Here is a 10,181-nt window from a genome sequence, read left to right as displayed (position 1 = left end):
CCCCCCCCACTGCCACACTAATTTAGTTAATAACTGTGTACATTAATCTCTTTTAAGACACTCCTTAAAACTAACTTTTTAATCATGGTAATTGGAGTGTGGAAAGAGGTAGCTGGAGAGATGGTGGTCATCTTCCTAAATTCTGTGTATTCTGTAATGGTCCCTGTAGATAAGATGGCGGTATACATATCCCCACTATTTTAAGAAAGAACAGAGAGAAAACTGGGGGTTACAGACTGAGCAATAAACTCTATACATAAAGAAAAGTGTCTTGGTTTCTGTCAAACCATCATCTTGGATCCAAATTGACCTTCATATTTTTACCTTTAAGCAACCAAGATTTATTTAAAACAGAAGATTGCAATTGGAGTTTCTTTGGAAAAGAATGTCTGGAACCAATTGCCCCCACCATCATGTTGCCAAGGTGAACCTTGCTCTCAATGGAAAAATGAAATTGAAATGTTGGCACCAGTTGTGTCTTGGCCAATGTTAAAGCAAGGTTTCGCCTTCCTGGTAAAGCAACTTCAAATGTAAAGTAATCTGGGATCAAAAAGCTGGGCATTGAGGAAAAGTTTGATATTCTAGTAAAATTTATGTTTGAAATAGATTAGCAAGATGACCTACTAAATGCAAGTGAGGCATGGTCAGTTGATAAATTTAGAAAACATAGGAATATTCTATAGAATAACATAATGGAATTTAACAAGGTATATGAGAGACTACAAAAATTCTGTTTGATAATTTGCAGAAACATTCATGGCTGAAATGGAGCATTTGCACAAAGGATGGAGGATTCAATTGTGGGCAGTGCAAGTCTGTCTAGGTATAGGCCAAAAGCTCAAAATGAAAGAAGAATCATAATTAAAAAGCATGAGAATAGAAAAACCTCTGGCAATTATCACAGATGCCAGGAATCGGGGAACTGTAACAGAAGAAATTTCTCCTCATCTCCGTGCTAAATGGCCCACTGGTATACTTGAACTGTAACTTCTGGTTCTGGGCTTCCCAAATATCGGGAACATCCTTCCTATGTTTACGCCATCTAATCCTATTAGAATTATGTAGACTTCCATGAGATTTCATCCAAGTGCTCTGGTTTCCTCACACAGTCCAAAGATGTGTGGGTTAAGTGGATTGACAATACTAAATTGCCCCATAGTGCCCAGAGATGTGCAAGCCAGGAGGATTAGCCATGGTAAGTGCAGGGTTACAGGAATAGAGCGGGGGGGTGGGTCCAGGTGGGAAGCTCTTTGGAGGGTTGGTGTGGACTTGATGGTCCAAATGGCTTGCTTCCTTACTGTAGGGTTTCTGTGAATCCATGGTATTAATAACAGGACCTTTTTATTCTTTTATAGGCTAAAAGAAAACAAATAGACATTGCATCTGTTCCAATTCATCAGCATAGATGACAGCTATTCTCTGGTTCATTGATTACTTAAAGTATTGCCCGGAGAAGAGTCAACTTGTCTGGTTGAAAATTTACACACTCTGGTGGTTAACTATCGATTATCATAACCTGCATTCCATATAATTCATCTGCCAATCAGAGTACACTGCCAAACACTCAGCATGGATAGGTTGGAGCAGCAATTGGATGCACTGAGGAGCATGAGAGTGGTGGAAAGCATCATAGACAGTAGTTTTAGAGATGTGGTGACACCCAAGGTGCAGGCCGATAGATGGGTGACCACTAGAAGGGGCAGGCAGCCAGTGCAGGAATCTCATGTGGTTGTCTCCCTCTCTAACAAGTGTGCCATTTTGAATACTGTTGGGGTGATGACCTATAACGGGATAACAGCAGCAGCAGCAGCCAGACTGGTGGCATCACAGCTGGCTCTGTTCTTAAGAAGGGAAGGACAAAGAGCACTAGAGCAGTAGTTAAAGAGGACTCCATAGTTCGGGATACAGATAGGCGCTTCTATGAACGTAAAAGAGACTCCAGGATGCTATGTTGTTTCCCTGGTGCCAGGGTCCAGGGTCCAGGATGTCTCTGAACAGGCAGAAAGCATTTTGAAGGGAAAGGGTGAACAGCCTGAGGTTGTGGTACATATTGGTGCTTATGACTGAAGTAGGATGAGTGACGAGGTCCTGCAGCAGCAATTCAGGAAGTTAGGTCGAAAGTTTAAAAAGCAGGACCTCCAAGGTTGTATCTTGGGATTACCCCCTCCGTCACGTGCCAGTGAGGCTAGAAATAGGAAGATGGTACAGCTCAACACATGGTTAAACAGATGGTGTAGAAGGGAGGGTTTCAGATATCTGGATCATTGGGATCTCTTCCAGGGCAGGTGGGACCTGTAAAAGAAGGACGGGTTGCATTTAAACTGGAGGGGCACAAGTATACTGGCTGGGACGTTTGCTGGTGGTGTCACTTGGGAGGATTTAAACTAGCTTGGCAGGGGATGGGAAACAAAGCAAAGCTGCTGGGGGATGTAGTGGAAGCAGATATGGTAGTGACTTTTAAAGGGCGCCTTGACAAATACGTGAATAGGATGGGAATTCTCTCAGTTCCTCCGTCTCTGTCGAATATGTTCAGATGAGGCCAACTTTGACGAGCGAGCCTCTGAAATGTCCACCTTCTCCCTCAACCGAGGATTTCCCAGCACCGTTGTCGAAAGGGCCCTCAACCAGGTCTGACCCATCTCCTGCACTTCCATCCTCACCCCTTCTCTTCCCTCCTACAACAGCGATAGGGTTCCCCTTTTCTTTACCTACATCCCACCAGCATCCACATCCAGAAGATCAAACGCCATTTCCACCACCTCCAGCAAGATGGTACTACCAGACCCGTATTCCCCTCCCCTTTCTTGTCTGCCTTCTGCAGGGACCACTCCCTCTGGGACACCCTGGTCCACTCTTACTTCACCCCCAACAACCCCTCACAGCCCTACGGCACCCTTTCCTACAACCGGCAAAGGTGCAACACCTGCCCATTTATCTCCTCCCTCCCCAGTATCCAAGGGCCCAAACATACCTTCCAGGTGAAGCAACACTTCACCTGCACTTCCCAGAACCTAGTCTACTCCATTCGCTGCTCACAATGTAGTCTCCTCTACATTGGGGAAATGAAGCATAGACTGGGTGACCACTTTGCAGAACGTCTATGTACTGCTCGCAAAAAAGATCCTGAGCTTCTAGTTGCCTGTCACTTTAATGCACCACCCAGTTCCCTGGCCAACATCTCTGTCTCATGCTTGCTGCAGTGTTCCAGGGAAGCTGAAAGCAAGCTGGAAGAACAACCTCATTTTCCACTTGGGGACCCTGCAGTCCTCCGGACGTGATATAGAGTTCAATAATTTTCGGGCTTGAACTCTTCCCATGTCCCAGCCACCTGCCCCGCACACCAAGCCTTGTCGTCACGTGGCCTGCCATTACACGCTATCTATAGTTGGTCACTGGCAGTCCCCATTGGCAGCTGTTCATCCTCCTAACCAGATCGTTGTCCACTCCTTTGTTTGTCCAGCTGCTCTTCTCTCTCTTCGGGCTCTGTCCTGTCGTTTGCTCCCTGCCCCATCCCCCTCCCTACTTTCTGCCTATGGACCGGCATTTTCCCGGCCACCATCAGTTCTGGGGAGGGGTTACCAGACCCAAAATGTTGACTGATTTTTTTTTTTTTCTTCACAGGTGCTGCCAGACGTGCTGAACTTTTCCAGCAACTTCTGTTTTGTTATGAATTTCCATTTTCCTTTGCTGTGCCAGCATCAGCTTTCACTTTTAATAACTTGTTATGTGAAGTATCTTCAAGATCACACAGGCAAGGGCAAGACTAATTAATGGTAGACACCATTAGATTCATTCCTACAGCAAATTGTGGCCAATACCTTCAGAAAGGTTTGAACGGTTCATGCTGTAGGTGGATATCTAACAACAGCTATCTTTTGTCTCAAGTTTCTCCTTCAAATTTCAGCCTACAAAATAAAAGAAATAGGCTAAACAGAAACCTCCTCAACCACTGAAATTTAAGGATTGTGAGACAAGGTCGGGGAGGTTTGAGAAGGAAGCTAATTTTAAGAGAGTCCATTCAATATCAAATTAGCTGCTGAAAGAAAGAGGGAAATGAAATATACAATATATAATTTTTTACTTGGGAACTCTTCTGAAATTTTCAAAGCAAAGATCAGGAAAGAATTGCATTTATGTTACAGATTTTAGGGTCACTCATTGTTTCAAAGTGCTTTATAGTCATGGAGGGCATTGGTGTATTGTTGAAGTGTTTCATCCATAACTTGTTAGCTTCGATAGTGCAGCATTCTGTCAGCATTGCACTGGATTGTCAGCTTGATTTTTGTTTGCTTAAACTCCGGAATTTAACCCAGGATCTTCTGATTGAGAAGTGAGTGCTACCAACCAAACCAGGAAAGCTGGGAGGAATGAGATTCCATTCGTTTAATAGTTTGTTTTTGATGCCAGAAATCTGTTTGACAGTGACTAACATTCATCTTATCATTTAAAAGGGTATTTACACAAGTAATGACAATTTAGAATTTTGAGTATTGTGTGCAGTTTTGGTTTGCTGGTCTTTGCTAGAAGAACGTTCTTGCTATTGAGGGAGTCCAGCAAAAGTTCACCAGACAGATTCCCAGGATGGCAGGACTGACATATGAAGAAAGACTGGATCGATTGGGCTTGTATTCGCTGGAATTTAGAAGAATGAGGTGGGATCTCATAGCATATAAAATCCTGTTGGAACAAAGGAAAAGTTGCTGGAGGAGCTCAGCAGGCCTGGCAGCATCTGTGAAGGAAAAAAGAGTTGGCGTTTCGGGACCAGTAACCCTTCCTTGGGGCTGATGGTAGCTGGGAAAACGTTGGTTTGTGTGCAGAGAGTGGGGTGGGGAATGGACATTGGGGTGGAGCCCAGAGAGAGAAAAGGACAGTTGGATGGACAAGGGAGTTGCTAATGGTCGGGCTGGGAGGGTGAGTGGTTGTTGATGGGGACTGTTGGTGACTGGCAACGGGGAGTGTGTGATGGCAGGATGTGTGGTGGCAGGGTCTGGTGTGTGGGGTAGGGGCTGGGACATGGGAGAGTTGGGACTGGACAGGCCAGTTGCAGGAAGAATGTTCCTGATTGTTGGGGAAGTCCAGAACTAGGGGTCACAGTCTAAGAATAAGGCGTAGGCCATCCAGGACTGAGATGAGGAAGAATTTGTTCACTAAGAGAGCTGTGAACCTGAGGTATTCTCTCTCTCAGAAAGCTGTTGGGGCCAGTTCGTTTAGATATATTTTAAGAGGGAACTGAATGTGGCTCTTGTAGCTAAAGGGATCAAGGTGTTCTGGAGAGAAAGTGGGAGTGGGATACTGAGATTGCATGATCGACCATGATCACATTGAATGGTAGTGCAGGCTGGAAGGGCCGAAAGGCCTTCTCTTGTATCTGTTTTCTATGAATAGAAGGATACAGTCCCTGGAAGGGTAGGGGGTTTTAATTGTGACCGGCAACATGTCGGTGCAAGCTTGGAGGGCCGAAGGACCTGTTCCTGTGCTGTAATTTTCTTTGTTCTTTGTTCATTCTATCTCGTACAGTATGAATGTTATGTTCTCTTTACATTGGTATTTCTTGCAACATTTTCGCATGAGTAGAAGACAAAACTTCTGCAAAATGCATCTTTCTTTTAGCAGTACTCAAGATTTTTATTACCAAGTGACTTATTCATAAGAACATGAAATATCAGTTTTTGTATGGGTGGATTGATTGCTTTTTCCTTCAAGAAAGGAGGATTAATGTGGAAGGTTGATTCTGTTATGGAATGTGGAAAGAAATGTTGCTACAGGTCAGTTATATTGTAAAGCAAAAGACAGAATAATTTACTTTTATTTTTATTGTAAAAGTTACAAAATAAAAAATTTTTTACAGCATGAGATACAGTATAGTGACTCTATGGTACATTGTTGGCATGGAGATACAGCAGGAAAGGCTAACAGTCTATTTTAGTTCTCGGACCAGGCAGGAAGACTCAGATTGGTCAGCGTGTTGCCATGAGATTTGCAGTATCCATGACCCCTCTCTCAATTATGAATAAAGTGCAATATGTGTCCAAAATCCCTTTGCCTTCATATAACACAATCCTACGTGCTAATATATGTAGCTTCTACCACGTGCAAATGCAAAACATTGCAAGCCCAACTCATGATCTTAAGCTGATACCTGGTGTAATTCTTAGCACAGTTAGGTTTTTTCTTTAAAATGCTGACCATCACATCTAATTCAAGCTTGGTATTCTAATGCTGACAATCTCATGGGCTGATTGAGCATGAGCAGTGTGCTGCCTGCTGAAAATGGTCAATGGGATGTGTCGAAAACACACAACTCTGGAGATCACAGCAGGTCAGGCAGCATCCATGGTGAGAAAGCAAGCTATTGGGGCAACATTTATGCTATTGGGTGGGCGGTGTGCAGTTGAGTGCTGGGGGAGAAAGGATGCTGATAGTTCAGACTAAGTGATCAGAATGTGTGAATGGCAGAACAATGGTGTGTCTAACTGCCAGACTGGAAGGAACAGACAGTCCCATTGAGTTGGAGGGAGAGGGGAGGGGACATGGTGACAGCAAATATAATAAGTAAAGTTAAAAGAAAGGGGGAAGAAATGGGAGTGGGTTCACAATTTGAAAGTGTTGAACTCCATATTGTTGTGAAGGGCAAACTCGACTACCAACTGGATGAATTGTTTAAAATGGTTTGCTAACTGTTGGGATTTACGACATATTTAACTGATATTACACTGTCACTGAAAGCTGCGTTCCCATATAAAACAGCCTGACTAATCAGAATCGACCTATTTGGTCAGAGAACAAAGTCTGTCGATTAACTGTCCATTAGTTCTGTTTAAGTAGTATATATTTTGAAAAGCTTTTTATTTGAAGAAAAATGAGAATCAATTTAATATAGTGAGTAGTTAATCAGTTGATTAGAGTTAATTGTTTAATTAGGCAGATATGAGGGCTGTTATTGCACAGAGGATGTGGTACTACCTACAAGACCCAGGTTCAAGTCCCATCTGCTCCAGATGTGTGTCATAATGTGTCTGATCCGGTTGATTTCAAGTACATCTGTGCAGATATGATGAGGGAGCAGGTGGAAGAAACTAAGATTGTATTGCTTGATAGGGTATTGAAACCATCACTTTGTTTATTTTTCTAAATTTTTGTTTGGTTTAGAACTGAGCAATGCATTTGAGATTTGAAATTTGAACTCTGAACAGCAGCTTTTTTTTTTTAAAAACACGAGGGGAGAACAAAAGCCAGATAATTGCTGTTGTGAGCTGGCTTGGAAGGATAATGCATGTTAATTAATGTTCTGCACTGAGATGTTGTTATGCTAAAGGACTGGCAACTAGTTGGATGTTGAATTGGTCAGTCAAGGGAGGACCAGTGCTGGCAAGCCAACCACAGAAAATGTTGAAAAAGAAGACAAAGGATGAACTGCCCCTGACTGGGTTTTGGGTAGGAGGCAGTTATAAGTTGGAAGCTGCAAGACTGAGAATCTGGCTTTGGTTTTGCTTTCTCCCTGGTTAGTGACTGGTTGAAAGTTCTGAGAAAAGAATCCCGGTTGTAAGAAATAAGTAAAGGTTTCCAGAGGTTGATGGAAGCTGTGTGTGTTGATTGGTGAGTTTGGAATTCAGACATGATATATAGTCCTATATGCCTGTTATATAATCCATCAACAATTATTTTTATGAAGGCCTCGTATTCATTGTATTCAATAATTATCAAACAAACTAAGGCATTTTTATTTTAGAATTTATCCCTTTTCTCTGTCAGTGTATGAGTGGTGGTTTATGATCAATAAAGATTGGGCTTAGATCATAGATGTTTATTAGATTGCCTTTGACTTTGTTTTTTCTGCATTCTGCCAATGATACATTCTTAATGAGCGAACTATATGGTAAATGGAAAAGCCCTGGGGAAAATTGATGCACAGAGAGATCTGGGTGTTCAGGTCCACTGTACCCTGAAGGTGGCAACGTAGGTCGATAGAGTTGTCAAGAAGGCATACGGCATGCTTTCATTCATTGGATGGGGTATTGAGTACAACAGTTGGCAGGTCACGTTACAGTTGTATAGGACTCTGGTTCAACCACATTTGGAATACTGCGTACAGTTCTGGTCGCCACATTACCAAAAGGATGTGGATGCTTTGGACAGGGTGCAGAGGAGGTTCACCAGGATGTTGCCTGGTATGGAGGGCGCTAGCTATGAAGAGAGATTGAGTAGATTAGGATTGTTTACATTAGAAAGATGGAGGTTGAGGGGGGAACCTTGATTGAGGTCTACAAAATCATGAAAGGTATAGACAGGGTGGATAGCAAGAAGCTTTTTCCCATAGTGGGGGACTCGATTGCTAGGAGTTATGATTTCAAGGTGAGATGGGAAAGGTTTAAGGGAGATATGCATGGAAAGTTCTTTACGCAGAGGGTGGTGGCTGCCTGGAACGTGTTGCCAGCAGAGGTGATAGAGGTGGGCACGATAGCGTCATTTAAGATGTATCTAGACAGACACATGAATGGGCAGGGAGCAGAGGGATACAGATCCTTGGAAAATAGGTGACAGGTTTAGATAGAGGATCTGGATCGACGCAGGCTTGGAGGGCCGAAGGGCCTGTTCCTGTGCTGTAATTTTCTTTGATCTTTGTTCTAATATTTGTTTAGGTTATAAATGTGATATTCAAGATTAGTTGTTCCTGAAGTCTGGTTATAAATGCTTGAGTAATTTTGAGGGTCATTGAATGTTTTAATTCCACTGTTTTGCAAAATCCAGTGATAGGTGGATTTGGATTGTTTTACCATCCCTGTGTTATAATTAGGATCATAGATCATAGAATCCCTACAGAGTGGAAACTGGCCCTTTGGCCCTACAAGTCCATCCCAACCCTCAGAACATCCCACCCAGACCTATTACCCACCTAATCTACACATCCCTGAACACTACAGGCAATTTAGCATGGCCAGTCCACCTTTGGATCTTTGAGATCCAAATCTTTGGATTGTGGGAGGAAACTGGAGCACCCAGAGGACAGCCACGCAGACACAGGGAGAATGTGCAAACTCCACACAGACAGTCGCCCGAGGGGGAAATCGAACCCGGGTTCTTGGTTCTTGATGCTGTGAGACAGCAGTGCTAACCGCTGAGCCACCGTGCCACCCCTAGTTTTGTGACCCATGGTAATGTTCCCACCTTTGGGTAAGAAGGCTCAGGTTCAAGTCCCACCTCCTCCAAAGGTGTGTCATAACATGTTTGGACAGGTTGGTTTTAAAAATAAGAATGTATGACTGATAAACTTATTCACAGAGGTGTACTGTTTTCTGTCTCACTGTCTGCTTGGATGCAAATTGACACTTGTAATAGCTGTTGCTGTTATATATTTAACACAGAGTTGATCAAGTTAGAAACCATCATTTCCAGATGAAACACTGCCTTCATCTACCCTTTGTAGCTGTTTTACATCCCATATGCGAAAGCTTATGACTACTTAAATACAGAATAACTTGGGTTGCATTTTGTTAACTGTTTTCTTTCATTCTCGATGAACAGGCCCGTGTTTTGTACAACTTTACAGCTGAACCTGGAAATGCCGAGCTGACTGTCAAAGAAGGCGAAATCATCACTATTGTCAATTGGGTAATTGCTCACTTTTTGTCTACTTGGTTTTTTTTTTTAAAATTATATCATTGCTTTCTTTATTTAAATCGGTCTTGGTTACAAAAAAAACTTGTAATTGGGACATTCTGGACAAAATTTGTCAAGTTTTGTAACAAAAATTCTCCTACATCCAACTTATACCATCCACTTGCTTATCTCTCTCCTACAACCAAGAAAGAGGTGTTTCGGTCAATAACTATAAAAGGAGCAAGTTGACGAAGATTTAAGAACTAGTGAGAATTCTGAGATGTTGTAACCAGTATCTTTTTGAGTCAGTGGACTGTAATTAATACCAGTGCAAAGAATGATTTAGAATTTCAATCAAGTGCAATGATTTGGAAATCCTTTTGCATTTATAAAGACAAAAAAAAACTATTGCTTGATATTTGAACCGTGTCCCAATGAATCATTCAATTACTTGATGAGTAATCTGTTATTTTTAATCATTTTGTTCAAATATGTTGTGACATAACTCCAATGCAAGTGGAATTTGAACCTTGATCTTCTGGTTCAGAGGGAATGACAGTACCACTGCACCACAAGACGCACGC

General features: G+C 42.5%; 1 protein-coding gene across 2 annotated transcripts in view; it reads left to right on the top strand.

Moving 5' to 3' along the window:
• Positions 1 to 10,181, top strand: part of snx9b (sorting nexin 9b) — a 209,218-nt gene that overhangs the window by 77,116 nt on the left and 121,921 nt on the right. For both annotated transcript variants that reach the window (XM_048601167.1, XM_048601168.1), the window contains one exon: positions 9,523 to 9,609. In XM_048601167.1, the coding sequence (XP_048457124.1) occupies positions 9,523 to 9,609 (87 nt within the window). The remainder of the gene's footprint in view (positions 1 to 9,522; positions 9,610 to 10,181) is intronic.

This window comes from Rhincodon typus, chromosome 9 (assembly GCF_021869965.1).
Source record: "Rhincodon typus isolate 14 chromosome 9, sRhiTyp1.1, whole genome shotgun sequence".
Taxonomy (NCBI): Eukaryota; Metazoa; Chordata; class Chondrichthyes; order Orectolobiformes; family Rhincodontidae; genus Rhincodon; species Rhincodon typus.
Note: the sequence above shows the minus strand (reverse complement) of the source record. Positions and strands in the feature narration are given on the sequence as shown.